General features: G+C 35.2%; 4 protein-coding genes across 4 annotated transcripts; 3 read left to right on the top strand and 1 right to left on the bottom strand.

Moving 5' to 3' along the window:
* The first annotated feature begins 838 nt into the window (after nucleotides 1-838).
* LOC123891160 (epoxide hydrolase A) lies at nucleotides 839-4,142 on the top strand. Its single transcript, XM_045941000.1, has 3 exons — nucleotides 839-1,479; nucleotides 3,156-3,397; nucleotides 3,680-4,142. The coding sequence occupies exons 1-3, from the start codon at nucleotides 1,015-1,017 to the stop codon at nucleotides 3,924-3,926; spliced, it is 954 nt and encodes a 317-aa protein (XP_045796956.1). The 5' UTR covers nucleotides 839-1,014; the 3' UTR covers nucleotides 3,927-4,142.
* A 1,116-nt stretch (nucleotides 4,143-5,258) lies between these two features.
* Nucleotides 5,259-7,668, bottom strand: LOC123891161 (60S ribosomal protein L18). Its single transcript, XM_045941001.1, has 5 exons — nucleotides 7,526-7,668; nucleotides 7,343-7,432; nucleotides 7,104-7,232; nucleotides 6,403-6,585; nucleotides 5,259-5,635 (listed from the first exon to the last, which is right to left on the bottom strand). The coding sequence occupies exons 1-5, from the start codon at nucleotides 7,526-7,528 to the stop codon at nucleotides 5,477-5,479; spliced, it is 564 nt and encodes a 187-aa protein (XP_045796957.1). The 5' UTR covers nucleotides 7,529-7,668; the 3' UTR covers nucleotides 5,259-5,476.
* Nucleotides 7,669-9,387: 1,719 nt separating this feature from the next.
* LOC123891162 (exocyst complex component SEC15B) lies at nucleotides 9,388-12,148 on the top strand. Its single transcript, XM_045941002.1, has one exon. It carries the CDS (start codon nucleotides 9,513-9,515, stop codon nucleotides 11,925-11,927), a length of 2,415 nt encoding a protein of 804 aa, XP_045796958.1. The 5' UTR covers nucleotides 9,388-9,512; the 3' UTR covers nucleotides 11,928-12,148.
* A 2,252-nt stretch (nucleotides 12,149-14,400) lies between these two features.
* On the top strand, nucleotides 14,401-18,152 carry LOC123891163 (uncharacterized protein At5g01610-like). Its single transcript, XM_045941003.1, has 2 exons — nucleotides 14,401-14,986; nucleotides 18,030-18,152. The coding sequence occupies exon 1, from the start codon at nucleotides 14,479-14,481 to the stop codon at nucleotides 14,959-14,961; it is 483 nt and encodes a 160-aa protein (XP_045796959.1). The 5' UTR covers nucleotides 14,401-14,478; the 3' UTR covers nucleotides 14,962-14,986; nucleotides 18,030-18,152.
* Nucleotides 18,153-19,612: the final 1,460 nt, after the last annotated feature.

Below are 19,612 nucleotides of genomic sequence, written 5' to 3' on the forward strand. Positions count from 1 at the left end.
GGCTTAATTAGTAAAATGACTCATTAAAGATATTTTTGGTTTCACATTGGTCCCTTAAAGAAAAAAATGACCGAATAGGTACCTTAAAGAAAAAAAAGTCTGAATATGTCCCTTAAAAACATCTCCGTTAATCAGTTTGGTCCTCGAAAAAATGGACGGAAAGGACCAAACTGATTAACGAAGATGTCTTTAAGGCCCAAGAATTGATGAAGTAAATGCAAGACCCAAACGAGCAACGATGCTTCCCAAAAAACTGGGATAAGTAATTTAGCATGTAGTTAATTACTATTTCGGAATAAGTTGTCTCAACTCATTTAAAATCAAAGAAACACACACACAATAAGAGGTTAAAACTCACATAGAATTTTAAAAAAAAAAGATGGAAAAAAAATAAAAGAAATCCATATGTTAGTCTTCTATATCGTCTATGTATCCTTGTCGATAGTCACGTCATCATTTTTAACCGAGTTAACGTGTCTATTTAACATCAGAGACTAAATGACTAACAAATTGAAAATTAGTAGATTTATTTGAGTTTTTGTATGAATCAATGACTAATAAGATAACAACCTACATTTAAAATGGACTAAAATTGAATCAAAGAGGTGTAGTTAAAGAAAAGGGTATTTGTTAACGACTAACGAGTAGTTAGAAAAGAGAAGGAAAAAAAAAATAGTATCAATTAATATTAATCATGTTTTTCATCACACATCACTCACTAAAACATCTCACTCTTAATATGATGTTGAAAAATATTTTATTCTTATTTGTTGTCGATGTAAAATTAATTCACACCGTCGGCGGTAGATATAATCTTTAAACTAAAAAAAATGGTCTTGAACACGAGTCAGGGACTCGCACCAATTAAAGTCAAAGAAACACACGCGCACACACAAACTCACTTCATCTGTTTCTTCTTCTTCTTCTTCTAAGAAATTCAGAAGCGCTGAACTATAATAGATATAGAACTAAAAGCTTAAAACTACATAACGAGTTTCATTTCAGAAAAAAAAAATGGAAAAAATAGAGCACACAACGGTTCACACAAACGGAATAAAAATGCACGTGGCATCAATCGGTTCAGGTCCAGTAATCCTCTTCCTCCACGGCTTCCCTGAGCTTTGGTATTCATGGCGCCACCAGCTTCTTTCCTTATCCTCTCTCGGTTATCGCGCCATCGCACCTGACCTTCGTGGTTATGGTGACACCGATGCACCTTCTTCTGCGTCTTCTTACACCCCCCTCCATATCGTCGGTGACCTCGTCGGACTTCTCGATGCTCTTGGTGTGGATCGAGTTTTTTTGGTTGGGCATGATTGGGGTGCTGCTATGGCTTGGTATTTTTGTTTGTTGAAACCTGATCGTGTTAAAGCTTTGGTTAATATGAGTGTTGTTTATCGGTCTAGAAACCCTAGTAGAAAACCTGTTCAAACTATGAGGGCTATGATTGGTGATGATTATTATATGTGCAGATTTCAGGTAAATTACTTTCTCCTACTTTTAATTACTATATGCTGATTATTTAGGTTGCTAATCAAATTAGTAATCAACTAGGGTAGCAATTACTCATTGAAATGGAAGAATAGTATTAGTGTCATGTAATTTAGGATTATGTTGACTATAGAATTGTTTGCTTTAACCAATACATTGGACTCCGGTGGTTAATGAGTTCCACCAATGGACGAATGGTTCAGGAGAATCCGAGTTCGATTCTTGGGTGGAACAATTCATGGTTAGACTTTATTTACCTCGCGTCTGAACTCTGGAATACTAGGGGCGAACCCTACCCTAGGAACCGGAGGGTTAACGCAAAAAATATGAATTTGTCTGGCTTTAAGTTCCTATTGGTTTTGTGAGGTTTATTTATATCAAATATTCAAATCCATATTTTAAGATGATGTTTGAGTTCATCTTAGACTTGTTGGGTCATTAGGTCTGCGTGAAACTTGTACCGAGTGTCGTAGTGATACTGCTTGACTTGTTGTTGGATTCATCTATTTCTCACCTTAGAAGCTGATTTTGTAGAGTTGCGTTTGATAAAGGTATAAATTCTGGCTAATGGCTATTGATGCCAATTGCTTTGCCTTTAGCTGTTCTCAATATGCATTTGTTTATTTTGATATTTCTTTAACTGTGTTACTGCTCAAATCTCAAAATTTCATGTTTGTTGTAGACATTGCATTGCATCACTTTATGCAAGATCATTTTTGGTTTGATTTCTTTTGATATATGAATTTGGTTTGGTGGTTGGAGTAAGAGTTAAGGAGTAGAGTGTGATAAGGAACAAGAACGTTTGATCTTCATTTCCAACATAAATTATAATTATACTGACATTTGTCATTCAAGAAAAGCAACATAAAAACATTGGTTGAGTTCCATAGGTGAAAGCGAAATATGTAGTTGTCATATTTTTGGTTCATCTGAATTTGGATTTGAAGAATAGTCAGTCTTACTCCAAAGGAATGATACATTGGAAATATGTACTCAAGACATGGGGTTCTGTTATCATTTATTGCTCCCGATGGCCTAAATTTATCTTACGATCCTTTTGAGATCATTTGGCTCATGGACAGAAGGAAAGATAGAGAGAGAGAACTCTCTATTTGCTCCTGGAAACTTGTTATTACATGATGTCCAGACACTTTGTGATGAACACTATTTATACTACTCTTGTAAGATTTTACAAAACAGAGTTTTTTTTGTGACATATAAAGCAAGTAAATGATTGCAAAAAAAAAAAATCTATAACTATTAAGGTTGCTCCGGTTCATATGGCTGAAAAAATCTAGAGATGCTATTGTTGTCCTAGTTCTTATGTCTTCATTTATCGGTGTTTCATAAAAGTTCCAATAATTCTTCACCATTAGTGTTCAGACAACAATGTTAATTAATATTAGGTGTATGCAGCCTTTCTGTTCATTATTCGGTGTTTCATAACATTGTGTGTGCACGCGCGCACGTGTATGCAGAGCCTTTCAACTTCACATCTTTGTTGCTCCCTAATAACATGCTTCTGAATCAATTTCTTGTTTTCATGAACAGTAGCTATCCAGTTCAATGTTCACAAGTTTCATGTATATTCATTAATTTTATATTTCAAAGATATATATGTATAAAGTTAATATCAAGTGCTATGCTATTTGGCTGTCATGCAGAAACCTGGGGAGGCTGAAGAAGAGTTCGCCCGTGCTGGTGCTGCCAGAATAATAAAATCATTTCTTACGCTGCGTGATTCACGTCCACTGTGTGTGCCAAAGGAGATAGGGTTTGGAGGTTCCCCTAACACTCCTATTACTTTACCTAAATGGCTGTCTGAAGAAGATGTCAATTATTATGCTACCAAATTTGAACAGAAAGGTTTTACTGGTGGGCTAAATTACTATCGCGCTCTGGACCTGTAAGTTTCATCTCATTCATTTTCGTAAACATAACTATACATATTGTAATGCACCCTCTATTTGTGTTTGAAACTAGGAACATTTTCCAACTTTATTTCATATACAATTGCCAAACTGTAACAAAGTAGCTTCTGTACGTTACATTTGAAAAAATGATTGAACTAGACTTGTGCTGCTTTAACCATGTGTCAATAAAAGAAGTTCAAAGTAGAAACTTTATCATTTGCAAAGAGGAGATTACTATTAAATGTCCATTCGGGTAAATTTTGTTTTTTGTGCAGAACCTGGGAATTGATGGCACCATGGACCGGGGAACAGATCAAAGTACCGGTGAAGTTTATTGTGGGAGACCAGGACCTTACATATAACACACCAGGCGTTAAGGAGTATATACATAATGGTGGTTTTAAGAGACAGGTACCATACTTGCAAGAGATGGTTGTCATGGAAGGAGTAGCTCACTTTATAAATCAGGAAAGACCAGAAGAGATCAGCGCACACATATACGACTTCATCAAGAAATTTTAATCGGCTTCGTTCTTCACGTGAATGTTGTGTAAAAGATATTTATAATTCATATTTTGGATTGCACTGTCCCACACGCTTGCAAGAGTGCCAAGTTTGCACATTTTCTAGTGTCTAGCGCAATTACTAGTATTTATGTCTTGCTTAATTTGCTTGAATATAGACAAGAAACAAACTTGTCTTAACCCTTTTAACTTAATCTATAGCTAACTTGCATTCCTTGTGCCTTGGCGCTGGCTGCTAGGGGTGTGTATGGTCCATAAGCCAAACCAAAACAAAATGTATACAAGAGTTAGCTCAAGCCGCATGAATAGTAATATCCTTGATGGATTGATGTCATTGAATTGATAGAGCCTCACCATTCTTATCAACAAGTTTGATTACGAAATTATGTGACAAGTGAAATTGGCGACGGTGGAAATTGAGAGGAATACCATTGCATAAACTTATACGTAGGTAAGTTCTTGAGTGTGTACTCTGTAAATTGACCCATGTGAGTTAAATGCATGTGAATGTTAAACAACAAGAGGTAGCTGTTGAGAATGAAAATTGAGGAGTGAAGTGTGGCCTGTCTTTGGGCTCACTACTGGTGGCGGCGATCTTGTGAAAATCGAGGAAGATGATTAATTTATAATCAAAGATGCATTCGGCAACGTATTGACCACAATTGTGAAACTGTTTATCATAGGCGTCAGAGTTGAGTCGCCATCAAAGACATTGGCGCATAGAGACTCGGTTAAAAAATTGTTTTTGTAAAGTGATTTAGTGCAAAAATTACTCTATATACTAGTATATGGTTTGGTTTAAAATATAGTTCAATTCAATGCTTTAGCGGGCTTTGGTAAGTTGCAAAGTAGTTTAGGCTTAGAACACGTATATTCATTTTGACAAAAGATGAAAACTCTAGCACAGTAGTTTAGGCCTGTATCACGGGAATGACAATGTAACCACACCCCTTCCTATTGTAATTTACAGAGATTTGGTATTTGATTGAACTCTCATGGTCAATTATTTCAAGTTTACTGACCGTCATGATAAAAGCAAAATTGTTAACAAATCCACAGACTAATACAAAGAATGAGAACAAACATTATGTAATCAGCTTGATAGGAGATATCCCAAACCCTATAAACTCCAAACAAATCACCACCTCACTCAAGAACAAGAGTAGGTCGCGGAAAGATCACACCCAAACACATAAACCAAACCCTCCATCAGTTAAATTTTGTTTAGCATCACAGAAAGATCCCGCCCAAAAACACAAACCAAACCCTCCCTCAAATCCATCTATCGTCACCTTTCAACAAAGTACCATGAACCACACACAAAGCAAAATTGCAGAATAATAATGCTCATTAATTCTCTAAAAAAGTTTGGAAGAGAGTTTGTGCTTAAACAAAATTGTTTGGAGGCCAGTTCATTCTTTTTTCCCCTTGGGGAAAAAGAAAAACAAAAAACAAAACAAATAACACCAAAGAAAGATAAAACACTACATAACAATAATGATATAAAAGGAAAGGTCTTTCATGCTTGAGCTCCAAAACTTCCAAAACTTAAACTCTAAAGCCTCTGCTCTTCCTCTTTCCTCTGGCCTTTTCAAACTTGCGTCCCCTACTACGGACATAGGGCTTGGTGTGGCTGTGGGGCACACCAGGAGCTCTTCCAAAGTGCTTGACAGCCTCACGGGCATTTTTGGGACCTCTAAGAAGAACCTGAAACATTCATTCACGAAAGAGTTAACGTGCATGCCTTCAAATTTTCAAACAGCAGTGAATAAAGAACCACAAATATAATTTTCCCCTCCTTCAATTGTAATAAAAGGGCGGGCATGAAAACTATGAACAAAAAAGAAACAATTACAAAAATTAATCACAATATATTGGGCTAGAAGTGGATAAACAAGTATTATTTAATAATGCAAGTTAGACACGGATATTAAACCAATTCAATCTAAATTTACTTTGTTAGATTGGTATGGGAGTGTCAGGACAAATAGTAATGCAAGTTTCAAACTCAAAAAACAACAATTATAAGGTGAAAATATAAAAGAACAGGAAACATCATCATTGTCCAACACACGAACATACTTTTAACAAAGTAAAAAAAACTCTAGATAACCTCACATTCATCATTCTACTCATTTTCATAGAGATGACAATACAATAGAAAGCAGTGAAAACATGATTTTAGATACGTGGTCTGTTAAAAACACACTACTTGGAGGATATAAGAAAACACAAATTTACTACATGTTCAGACATGAAAAGACAATTGCAAAAATGGGGCTATGCATCAAAACAAGTAATAAATGTACTAATATATGAAGTTTGGTGGCAAAAACTTGTATAAATTTATAAAGTTTGCTCACATGAGCTTAAGTCAATAAACCAACTAAAAAAACTACCACAATTTTGACAAAAGAATATCACCGAGAATTGCAATAAACAGAAACTAGTAGCATTAAAATTAAAACACATACCGTGTTCTGGCCTAAAGGAGCTCTAAGAGCCAGCTGATCAAAGGTGAGACACTCCCCACCAGCCTTCTCAATTCTTGCTCTGGCAGTTTCTGTGAACCTTAGAGCAGTTACCTTTATTGCAGGTACTTCATAAACCCTAATGTCATCTGTCACCGCACCAACAACTACAGCAATCTTACCCTCCTATTGCAACAAAAAGAAAACACTCAGTAAACATACAATTATGATTATTTCTAAAACTAATTTCAAACTTCAAATATCATGTCAATTGTTAAGGGCATTGTTTGGATTATATCATTTGAATAACTTATTAAAACAGCTTATAACATGGCCCCGTTAGATTGGCTTATTTTTTTAGCTTATCCCAAACAGCTTATACAATAAATAAGCTTTTATTTTAATTCATAAGTTCTCACTAACGAAAATTATATCTTCATAAGCTGCTTTTTCATAAACTAATTTCACAAGCTTATAAATAGTACATAAAAGCTTATTTATTTGCATAAGCTCAAAATTAAGTCGATCCAAACGGATCCTATGTCTATAATGCACTTGCATCTTATCTTCAGAAATATCAATTATTACTTACAAAAAATTAACTTTATTTTATCGTTTGCTAAGAAATAGCTTTTACATAAACACTAAAATGATATACACATAATTAAGCTATTAATCCAAACAGGGCCTAAGAATTAATATACCTTTCCCTTGGTGTAACGAATCAACCTAGAAAGTGATAGTGGTGGCTTGTTCACTTTGCTCATGAAAAGACGCTTGAGGATAACCTTATTGAAACTACTCTCAGTCCTCCGAACAAGGAAACGGTAAAGCTGAAAATACAAATCAAACAACGAAATCGATTCAAATACAAATCCATTATTCAAAATCACAATAACGAATGTAATAATAATAAAAATAATAAGAGTATAAAAAATGGTACCTTAACGAGAAGCTTGAGGTAGATATCATTGGATTTGGGTGCGTTTCGTTTGGTCTTCTTGGACTTACCTCCTGCCTTCAAATCGATACCCTGAAATGCGATAGAAAAACGAAGTGAGATTTAGAGATGAAGGAGTTGGAAGAAATCGTGGTGGCGTTGGAGATGATTGATTGATGAACATACCATGGTGGATGGAGCTTGTTGCTGCTGCCGAAGGAGTGAAAGGGGGCTAGGGTTTTGTTTAGGGTTAAATGGGTTTATTTATTTGGATTTCTTTGCTACCATTGAGAACCCGAGTCATCTTGGATCGCAATCATGACCCGTTTTGTGTATAATATTATAAAACGACCCGGATTACTTAAGACTTTTTTTTTTTACGGACGTTTTACTCAAGACTTGTTCAATTATAATTAAACAAAAAAATAAAATTGTTCATTGTAAAATAAAACATGCCGATATTGGAATTGAGATTCAAATTCCGAACATTCAAATAAATAATGATACTATATAAATATGTATTTTTTATTTCATGTAATGTATGTTGATGATTCTGGGTCATTACACTCATTTTAGAGTATTTCAAAATAGTTTAGTGAGAAGTTGTCATATTTTCATCATAGTGTAGGAGGAATTACATACAATTAGACGTTGCTTGTAAGAAAATAACAAATATTGGTTGTTTTGACTTATAAATGTGTGGGGCTCTTTTTAGAAGTAGAAGTTCTATTTGATTATGTTGTTTAGGCATGGGGCGCATTAGTCCGTGCACAATTTTTTTTCCATTCACGAGTTGACACGTCATTAAATAGAGATTTTAGTAACAAGGTTGGGGTTCTGAATTCTGTGTCGTGCGCTTCAGTTTCTGTCTTTGATGCTGTTGTTTTTGTTTTATGTTTCTGATGTATGCTTGTTCTTGTGTTTTTTGCTAGTTTTTTGTGTTTTTGATGTACATATCTTGTAACCATACTCCCTCAAAACATGCATTGTGTTTATACTTATCATTTTGCTGCTCCAATTTATTATTATTTTTAAATTAAACACAATAAATATGTAGTTATTCTATCCTTATGAATTTAGTAAAGAGTCTGCTATGTAACAAAATGAGTGATCAACGATTAAACAACCGTCTTGTAACTCTTATAGAAAGCGGTGTTCTTGCAACAATTGACAATGATGTCATTTAGCTCATTCTCAACAAAATGGATGGTAGACGATTTTCATTGTAAATGTATTGTGTTTCAACATGGTTTGCTTGATTGGCGTGGTTGTTAAAGCTTGCTGGTTCTATGTTGATTATGTTGGAAATGGAATGAGATGATGTTATATTATTATGATATAGGAGTCCAATTTTGCTTGTTTTAGTGGCCTTTATAGTTTAAAGGTGTCTTTCTCTCTGCTATTAGTTTGAACGGGTGTATCAAGAACCTTATGCCTTAATTAATACATTATCTTTTTCATGCTCATTGTTTCTTTATTTTTATATTTTTTTATTACACATTCTTTAAGATTTTAGCCACACCAAATTTTCATGTTTGGATCCATCCCTGCTTAGTTCCCTAACGGTGTGTTTGGGTCCCACAACTGTTCAATTCTTCACATATATGCGGAGAAATAGCAAAGAAATGGCTCACATTATGTTATACAGTAAATACCCTTTATTTTCTCATAGATAAGTAACCGCTTCAATGAGAGTCACCAATCCATAGCCTATAGTAGAATTTCTCCCTATTTAATTAATCCTCCAAATTAGTAAAGGTCATCAAAGTCTGAATGTGATAAAAAGAAAAATTCAAAGTCTTAATGGTAACAAAAATTTACTAATCTTTTGGTATTTCTTTTCTCTTCAAGTCTGAATGGGGGTATGATATTTTCTTTTATTAATTAATAATAAAGTGCTAAAATAATAGTAATCTCACAATAATTTAATTAAATTAAAACAAGTGGTTAAATTAATTAATTAACTGAATTTAAATAAGAGTTAAATTAATTTTGATGGAAATATTATTTAACATAGGGGTATTATTGTACTTTTAAAAAATAACAACATTTCTCTCTTCTCCCTTATGATGTGTCCGAAAATTACTTGTACGGCAATTCAATTCAATTCAACTCAATTAGATTTCTCATATAAATCCCTAAATTTCCTCCACCTGCCACGGCTACTCCGACGATGAACCCTTCGAAACTTCCGCGCCGGAAAGTTACTCAGGCAAACGGCGATGACTCCGGAGACAAACTCGACCAGCTTCTTCTATCATCCGCTATATGCAACAACGAAGACTTAGGCTCCTTCGTCCGCAAAGCTTTCGCTTCCGGCAAACCAGAAACTCTCCAACATCACCTCAAACACTTCGCTCGCTCCAAAGAATCGGAGATCGAAGAAGTCTGTAAAGCACACTACCAAGACTTCATCCTCGCCGTCGATGATCTCCGATCGCTTCTCTCCGACGTTGAATCTCTCAAGTCATCACTCTCCGATTCAAATTCAAAACTCCAGTCCGTTGCTCGTCCGCTTCTCACCTCTCTCGATTCCTTCGTCGAAGCACGAAACGTTTCGAAAAACGTTAATCTCGCAATCGATTCAGTTGAAGCGTGTGTTCAGTTAATGGAAGTTTGTTCACGCGCTAACAGTTATCTCTCCGAGGACAAATTCTACATGGCGTTGAAGTGTGTTGATGCAATCGAGAGAAATTACTTGGATAAAACGCAGTCGTCGAAGTTGAAGAAGATTCTTGAGAAGAAGATTCCAGAGATTCGTTCTTACATAGAGAGAAAAGTGAACAAAGAGTTCGGTGATTGGTTAGTTAAGATCCGTGTTGTGAGTCGTAATTTAGGTCAATTGGCAATTGGTCAAGCTTCATCAGCGAGACAGAGAGAAGAAGATCTTAGAATCAAACAGCGTCAAGCGGAGGAACAGAGTAGACTCAGTGTTAGGGATTGTATTTATGCTTTGGAGGAAGAAGATGAAGATGGAATCGTTGCTGGGATCGGAGATGACGGTAACAGTAATGGTGGTGGTGGTGGAGGTTTGGGATTTGATTTGACTCCGTTGTATAGAGCTTACCATATTCACCAAACGTTAGGATTAGAGGATGGATTTAAGCAATATTATTTTGAGAATAGGAAACTTCAGTTGACTTCGGATTTCCAGGTATCGTCTATGACGCCTTTTCTTGAATCTCATCAAACGTTCTTTGCACAGATTGCAGGTTTTTTTGTGGTGGAGGATCGTGTGTTGAGAACCGGTGGTGGTTTGATATCGAAAATGGAAGTTGAGAATTTATGGGAAATTGCTGTTAGCAAAATGTGTTCTGTGTTGGAGGATCAATTTTCTAGAATGCAAACTGCTAATCATCTTTTGTTGATTAAGGATTATGTGAGTTTATTAGGAGTAACATTGCGTAGATTTGGTTACCCGATAGATGCCTTGCTTGATGTTTTAAGCAAACATAGGGATAAGTATCATGAATTGCTCTTGTCAGATTGTAGGAAGCAGATAGCTGAGGCTATAGGTGGTGATAAATTTGAGCAGATGTATATGAAGAAAGAGTATGAGTATTCTATGAATGTGCTTTCTTTTCAGATTCAGACAACGGATATTATACCTGCTTTTCCTTACGTGGCACCGTTTTCGTCCACGGTGCCTGATTGTTGTCGTATTGTGCGGTCATTTATTGAGGATTCTGTTAGTTTCATGTCATATGGTGGGCAGCTTGAGTTCTATGATGTTGTTAAGAAATATTTAGATAAGCTTTTGAGTGAGGTTTTAGATGAATCTTTGTTAAAGCTTATTAATACCTCGGTTAGTGGTGTCTCCCAGGCAATGCAAATGGCAGCAAATATGGCTGTTATGGAGCGTGCGTGTGATTTTTTCTTTCGCCACGCGGCACAGCTTTCAGGGGTTCCTTTGAGAATGGTGGAGAGAAGCCGGAGGCAGTTTCCTCTGAGGAAAGCCCGTGATGCTGCGGAAGAGACGCTGTCAGGGCTGCTCAAAGCCAAAGTTGATGGATTTATGACATTGATTGAGAATGTAAATTGGATGACCGATGATCCGCCTCAAGATGGAAATGAATATGTAAATGAGGTCATAATGTATTTGGAAACTGTGGTTTCGACTACTGCATCACAGATATTGCCAACTCAAGTTCTTAAAAGAGTTTTACTGGATGTTATTTCTCATATATCGGAGATGATTGTTGGGACTTTAGTTAGTGATTCTGTTAAGAGGTTTAGTGTCAATGCCATAACTGGAATTGATACAGACATCAAGCTCTTAGAATCTTTTGCTGAATCTCAGGGAACCCATTTATCTGATGGGGATGCTAATCAGTTGAAATTGGCACTTGCTGAGTCAAGGCAAATGGTTAATTTGCTAGTAAGCAATCATCCCGAGAATTTCCTGAATCCAGTGATCAGGGAGAGGAGTTACAATGCTTTGGATCACAAGAAAGTGGTGATTGTTTCAGAAAAGTTGAAGGATCCTTCAGATCGACTCTTTGGAACCTTTGGTAGTCGAGGGTCCAGGCAGAATCCAAAAAAGAAATCACTGGATACATTGATAAAAAGACTAAGGGATGTTAGCTGATTATGTTTATATCTGTCTGTAAGGTACTCCCTCTTTGTCAATTTTCTTGTTTTGTGTTTAGTTTCATTTTGTATCCGAATTATTTCATTGCTAGTTCTTGATGAAATTATTTTGTTAAGGCTGCCTATCAGTGTCTTCCAATTGCATTTCTAGATTTTACAACATTTGTTTGAAATGTATAATTCGTATGTTCATTTTTATTGGATTGGATTTATTTATTTCATATCATGTTAATATGTTACTGTATCTGTTATGGATTCTAACGATGGCTTCATCAGTATGTTTTGAAACAATAATATGACTCTATCCCAACAGATTTCTTCTGCTTGCTAAAAGGACGTGTTTAATATGTAACATAGTTCTGGTTAATGAGTGGCAGCTTCTGTTTATTAAATTTTCACGGATCTAGGTTTCGCATTCCTGCTAACTCATCTTAGATTTTTTGAAATATCACAAGTATTTCTTTCACATTTCTGTATGTGTTAATCAACCTTATTCTTGTATTATAATACCGCAATGTAGGGCTGTAAACTTTCTTAGAGCTTGATTGATTTTATTAGTCCAATGACAACAACGGTCGAGATTACTGAATATATATTGATTCTCACTTTGAGCTTTGTAAGACCTTGATCGATTCTATTAGTCCTTGGATGTTTCCAGTTGTGTTGTCATGATAGTTGGTTGGTCCTACTCAGGATAATACGTGGATTATAAGATCCTGTCTAGTACAGTACCTAATAGGAAAAAAAAAGGTCACAAAAGACAGCAATTAAATGCAGAAACCACTTAAACCCAACACTTATGAGAGAATGCATAACAATCAAGTGTTCTGCAAACTGGACTTATTAAGCTGATCAGACAAGTAGACCAGGAATTGGTCAGCTATCTGGTCCGTTTTAAATTAGAAAATTGGTTGATCTCAAAACAAAAAAAAAATCCGTCTAAAACGAGTGAAAAGCTGGTGATAAAGAATGGTTTGATTTGATTATTTTTATTACTTAAAAAATACTAATTATAAGGCAAATAATTCTCCACTGATAAATTATAAAAATCTACAGTCTATGGATACATTTTTATCATCCATTCTTGATTTTTTAGCCTATGCATAATGCAATAATTTTAATGTGAATGTGATATTCTGTGTTTCACCTACAGCATGTTACAAAAAATGAGGTAGGAACAATGATAAACTAGTGACTGTTTTTTTAAGCATAAAAAAGCTGTCATTTCACCAGCATTAGCAATAATATAAGCAATACAATTAGGAATAATATAATTTTTTTTAGAATAATCAGTATATATAGCCATTTTAGCTAAAGCTTGGATATCTATAATAGTTTGTCTCTTGAAAAACTCTACAAAAAGATGTGTTAAAAAGAAGACAAAAGCACTCCACAATCTAAAATGATAGAGGTCCAAAATTAGAACGATCCTGCTGCTGATCGTTAAAATTATCAAAGCACCAAAAAAACAATGTTGTCAACACTTAATTCAATGGCTAATACTTAATTTTGTTGATCAAAAAAAAAAAAAATTCAATGGCTAATACCTTGACATGTTTCAAAATTTTCCATGGCAAATTGAATGTCTTCATTGCGGATACAAAGTCCACAACATTTTAATGAGCAGAGATAGCTTAGTTTCAACATTTACGCTGCCAGAAACAAAACCATTCGTCGGGCTTCCATAGATGTGCCTGTTGTTGCCATACTGCATAAGCCACCAACTTTCAATTCTTTCTTTGCACCGAAATAAACTTATCAGAGACAATCTGCCATGCCTTTCGATCACATATTTTGAAACGATTTTACTTAAGAGCCTCTTTGTTATGGTTTATTTTATTGAAGAAAAAACATTTTTGTAAGTTCTTACATGTTTCCTACAAATTCTTTAAAAAAAAAACACTTTTCCAAAATGTATTTTTAAAGTGATTTTCATTTTTGTTTTACAAAACATTAAATAGAGAATAGTAAATTCTTATTAACAATAACAACTATACATTAATGAATTTGAATAATGAAATCTGATTCGAGGGTCAGTTCTGATATCAAGTGGTTTCAGCCCCTTTCCGATCGTAGTTGCGGCCTTATGACTGTTTTGGTTAAATAATTTTGTTTTTGTGACTTATGGTTAAATAGAATTTTATCCTCTTAAATGTTAGCAAATTTCGATTTACTCATCACTAAATTTGTCATGTCATTATTTACTATCAATCATAAAACACATATTTACCTAAGACTAAAATAATAGAATCTTGAATACCAAAAAAATAAATAATAGAATATTGAAATCGTAAAAACATGTTAATGGAAATAAACCAAAATTTGCTAATGTTACAAAGGATAAAAGACCGATTAACCCTTAATACAATAGATACAAATGTCAAGTCCAAAAAAATTCCACGTGGTCCGCGAGTTGCACATATTATTGTTAGAATATTCTCATCATGCAAAACAAAATCATGCGAATCCAAATACAAGTCAAAGACATAAGTAAATGTTTTGGTTTTATAAGCATCAACCATCAAACAAACTTAACAATTGCAAAATTCATGATGATGATGAAGTCTTCACTAATATTTCTTTCTATTTTAATCCACTTAACAGTTTCACACTCATTAACCCAAAACCAAAACTTATCAGTCTATGAAGCCCTTCAACAATATGATTTCCCAGTTGGTATTCTTCCACAAGGTGCAACAAGCTATGAACTAAACAAAAACACAGGAAAATTCACTGTCTATTTTGATGGAACATGCATCTTTGGTATAAAATCCTATGATCTCAAGTACAAATCTACAATTAAGGGATTTATATCTAAAGGTAAACTTACTAAGTTGAAGGGTATTAGTGTCAAAGTTGAATTGTTATGGCTTAAAATTGTGGAGGTTACTCGTCATGGTAATGATCTTCAATTCTCTGTTGGTATTGCTTCTGCTCAATTTAGTGTTGATAATTTTTTAGAGATTCCACAGTGTGGTTGTGGATTTGATTGCAATAGTTTCAGTAGTGATGCTAATTTTTCTTCTATTTAGATTTGTTTTAGTACAATTTTAGTTGATAATTGTTAATTGTAATGACATGTGAAGCTTCCAGATCAAGTTTTAATTTTCATAATTATTAGGAAATAAAGAGTCAAATAGCTGTTCAACTACATAGGCATCTGTTATGTTTTGAATAGCAGTTTTTATGTTCTTTGGTCTTCTTATTGCTCTTTAAATATGTATGATGAGCAATTCAATAAAAGATAACCTTCCACAAAAATAAAACTCTGTGTTCTCTCTTGTTCTATACATCTACATTCCTTTTAATAACCAACAAATTGGCAATCAGAGCAGATTTCTTACGGGACCTGTTTGTCATGGATGCTGAAGCAAGTTTTTCACAGGCTGCGCTTCCTATATTTGATGGAGAAAACTATGAGTTTTGGGCGGTAAGAATGGAGACCTATTTAGAAGCTTTAGATCTCTGGGAAGTTGTAGAGGAGGATTTTGAAATTCTTCCACTACCAGACAATCCTACAATGGCCCAGTTGAAAAATCACAGACAGAAAAAAATCAGAAAGGCAAAGGCAAAATCTTGTTTATTTGCTGGAGTTTCAAAAACAATTTTCACAAGAATCATGAGTCTTAAAACTGCAAGAGAAATCTGGAACTATCTGAAGGAGGAGTATGCAGGAGATGATCGGATACGGAACATGCAGGTTCTGAATTTGATTCGAGAATTCGAATTGCAAAGGATGAAGGAATCTGAGACAATCAAAGAGTACTCAGACAAACTACTTGCCATTGCTAACAAGGTGAGATTATTAGGCACTGAATTTGCAGACTCAAGAATTGTACAAAAAATTCTTGTGACAGTGCCGGAAAAATATGAATCCACAATAACAACTTTGGAGAACACAAAGGATCTATCCAACATAACTTTGGCAGAAGTTTTGCATGCTTTGAAGGCACAAGAGCAGAGAAGGCTTATGAGGCAAGAGGGATCTATGGAGAATGCATTTCAAGCCAAGTTGCAGATCAACAATAATGGGAAAAGTTTCAGCAACAAACCTGAAGTTCTTACTCACAATAAAAACAACAATCAAAATAGCAACATATATCCACCATGTCCTCACTGCAAAAAAACTAATCATCTACCAAAAAAATGTTGGTGGAGGCCAGATGCAAGGTGTCACAGGTGCGGTCAGTTAGGGCACATGGAAAGGATATGCAAATCACAACAACAGCAAGAAGAAGTCAAGGTTGCTGAGGATCTATCACAGGAGGAGCAATTGTTTGCAGTATCATGTTATGCTACACATAGTTCTACAGAAAGTTGGCTTATTGATAGTGGTTGTACAAACCACATGACCTATGATCGTGAGCTTTTTAGAGAGCTTGATGAAGCTGTTTTCTCTAAAGTCAAGATTGGAAATGGAGCATATATTGAAGTAAAAGGCAGAGGAACAGTGGCAATTGAAGGTCACACAGGTTTGAAACTAATTTCTGATGTTTTGTATGTCCCTGAAATCAATCAGAACCTTTTGAGTGTTCCTCAGTTACTAGAAAAAGGTTATAAGGTGTTGTTTGAAGACAAAAATTGCATGATTAAAGATTCAGAAGGTAGAGAGGTGTTCAATGTTCAAATGAAAGGCAAAAGCTTTGCCTTAGATTTTATGAACAAGCAGCAAGCTGCAGTGCACAAAGAGGTCAACAGTACAACACTTTGGCACAAGAGGTTGGGGCATTTCCATCACAATGCTCTAATGTATTTGAAAAAGAACAACCTTGCAAAGAATTCCATTGAATTAGAAGAAGAACTTTCAGCATGTGATGTCTGCCAATATGGAAAGCAAACAAGACTCCCTTTTCCAAAAGAATTGGCTTGGAGGGCTACAGAAAGGCTGCAATTAATACACACAGATGTCGGAGGACCCATGAGAACACCATCACTGAATGGGAGTAAGTATTATATTGTATTCATTGATGATAACACAAGAATGTGTTGGATTTATTTTATGAAGTTTAAATCTGAAGTTGCTCACATCTTTTGGAAGTTCAAAGCTTGGATAGAAACCCAAAGCAAGTGCAAACTGCAGGTTATCAGATCTGACAATGGAACTGAATATACCTGTGAACAATTTAACAAGTTTTGTGAAGATGCAGGCATAGAACACCAGTTGACAGCACCGTATTCACCTCAACAAAATGGCACTGCAGAAAGGAAGAATAGGACAATTATGGAGATGGCTAGGTGCTTGCTTCATGAAAAAGAACTGCCAAAGAAATTCTGGGCGGAAGCTGCAAATACTGCAGTTTTTTTGCTGAACAGGCTGCCAACAAAAGCTTTGCAAAAAAAGACACCATTTGAAGCATGGGATGTGAAATTCTTGGAGTTGGATAGCTGGAATTGGAAAGACGACAAGAATATTGAATTTCAGGAGGAGAATGAGGCCATAGATGATGAACCTGTCAGAGGAACAAGATCACTTTCTGATATCTATCAAAGGTGTAATGTTGCAATCATGGAACCTGCTGGATATGCAGAAGCAGCAAATGATAAAAAATGGATAGATGCAATGGAGGAGGAGCTCAAGATGATTGAAAAAAACCAGACTTGGAAATTGGTGGACAATCAAGCTGCAATTTCTATTGCTAATGATCCGGTGTTCCATGGCAGAACAAAACACTTCAAGATCAAATTTTTCTTTCTAAGAGAAGTTCAGAAAGATGGAGATGTTCAGCTTGTTTATTGTAGAACTGAACATCAAAATGCTGACATCCTAACAAAGGCCCTACCAACAGGCAGATTTGAGTTTTTGAGGAAAAGACTTGGGATATGCAGCTTCAATGTCAAGGAGGAGTGTTAATTGTAATGACATGTGAAGCTTCCAGATCAAGTTTTAATTTTCATAATTATTAGGAAATAAAGAGTCAAATAGCTGTTCAACTACATAGGCATCTGTTATGTTTTGAATAGCAGTTTTTATGTTCTTTGGTCTTCTTATTGCTCTTTAAATATGTATGATGAGCAATTCAATAAAAGATAACCTTCCACAAAAATAAAACTCTGTGTTCTCTCTTGTTCTATACATCTACATTCCTTTTAATAACCAACAATAATTGTATTTTTCTGCTGTTGTTTTTGAACTACAGTGTTCTATATAGTTGATTTGATTCTCAGTGTTACTTCTTCAGTGTGATTATTTAATTTAAGAGTATGTTTTGTTAAGTTTGATTGAGATTAATGATGATTCATTCATACAACTTCACCAAAATACTAACCATTTGGCATGAGTCCGATCCTGGCTGATGCGTATGGAGAAACTTTTATTGGAGAGGTCAACGACCCCTTAAATGGATCTCTCGGTTACCTCGAGAGTCGAGAGACTAGTGTTTGCAGTTGCACAAAATAGTAACATTGAAACTTTAACACGTGAAAGATTCCCCTCTTGCATCTGAAACAAAACCCAACATTGATAGTACCGATTTATGTTCAATCATCTTCCTGTTAACAACACAATTAACAATACATGGTGTGTTTGTTCTTCAATTCCAGTTTAGAAGGATTTGAAGTGAAAATGTTATTTATGTGGCTAAACACTGCAATGATCAATTATGACAGAGGACTTAGCTAAAATTTCCAAATGTGATTTGCAGTGCCTTGTTAGGTGAGAACTACACACACACCCTATAAACGTATTTAGACCATAACTCATACAATGTGAGATTCTTAACACACTTTATGATCTAAAGTGGCCTGATAGAGGTAACCTAATAGCTTGTGGCTTAACAGATCCTGCATAAACTCTAATATTATCTTAGAATTTGAGTTGTAGCAAACTCAACCCTTGATATATAATATTTTTTTGTCTTAATTGGCGCGGAATACTTAGCTATAACTATAACTGATATGCTAGTATTTTATCAAGAGCATAGCATGGTATATAATGTATGGACAATTATGAAAAGAGCTTAGAGCTTTTCATAGTAGAAGAGCCAATTATGATGTTCTCCGTTTTCACTCAGACAGTGTGGCACCACCCCGGCACTAAGTTGGTGTAACATCGCATCGACTCATCTCCATCCTCCATTCCTAACTCATCAGGAGTCTGTTCTGCCTTGAATTTCCAACCATCAAATAAGAACTCAACTGAACTTCAGTTCAATAGATTGTTGATTTGATCAGAATATGCATTCATCAACTCCTTCAGTTGAGTGTTTCTCTTTATCTTAAAGGATACTTCAATTCCATCCTGGCCGTTGACCTTCGAATTTATGTGTTCGGCGATGATGTTGGGTTTCATATCTTCCTCGACCTTGAGAGTAGCACCAGACATGTTTCTTTGTCTTATGTGTTTTTCTCTGAAAAATTCCTCTACCACAATCTTAGTTATGGCTTGGATAAATTCGCCAAGTTCTTTCTAGATGTTCTGCTCTTAACCTTGGTGAAATACACTAGTTATCTACAAAGAGAGATCTCTGTGTGCAGCCAATTAGATCCCTGCGAAGATTGAAAAAGTGAGGATTATTCTTGTGCTAAAATTGTTCTTGCAGATCTTGCCAAATAGCATCTGCTGATGAGATGACCATATAAATTACACTTGTTATGATTTCCCTTGAAATTGATTCTGAAAACCAAGATGCATCAATGTTATCATTGTTGCAGTCTGCAGAGCCAAATTCAATATTGATGAATGTT

The sequence above is a fragment of the Trifolium pratense genome, linkage group LG6 (assembly GCF_020283565.1).
Source record: "Trifolium pratense cultivar HEN17-A07 linkage group LG6, ARS_RC_1.1, whole genome shotgun sequence".
NCBI lineage: Eukaryota > Viridiplantae > Streptophyta > Magnoliopsida > Fabales > Fabaceae > Trifolium > Trifolium pratense.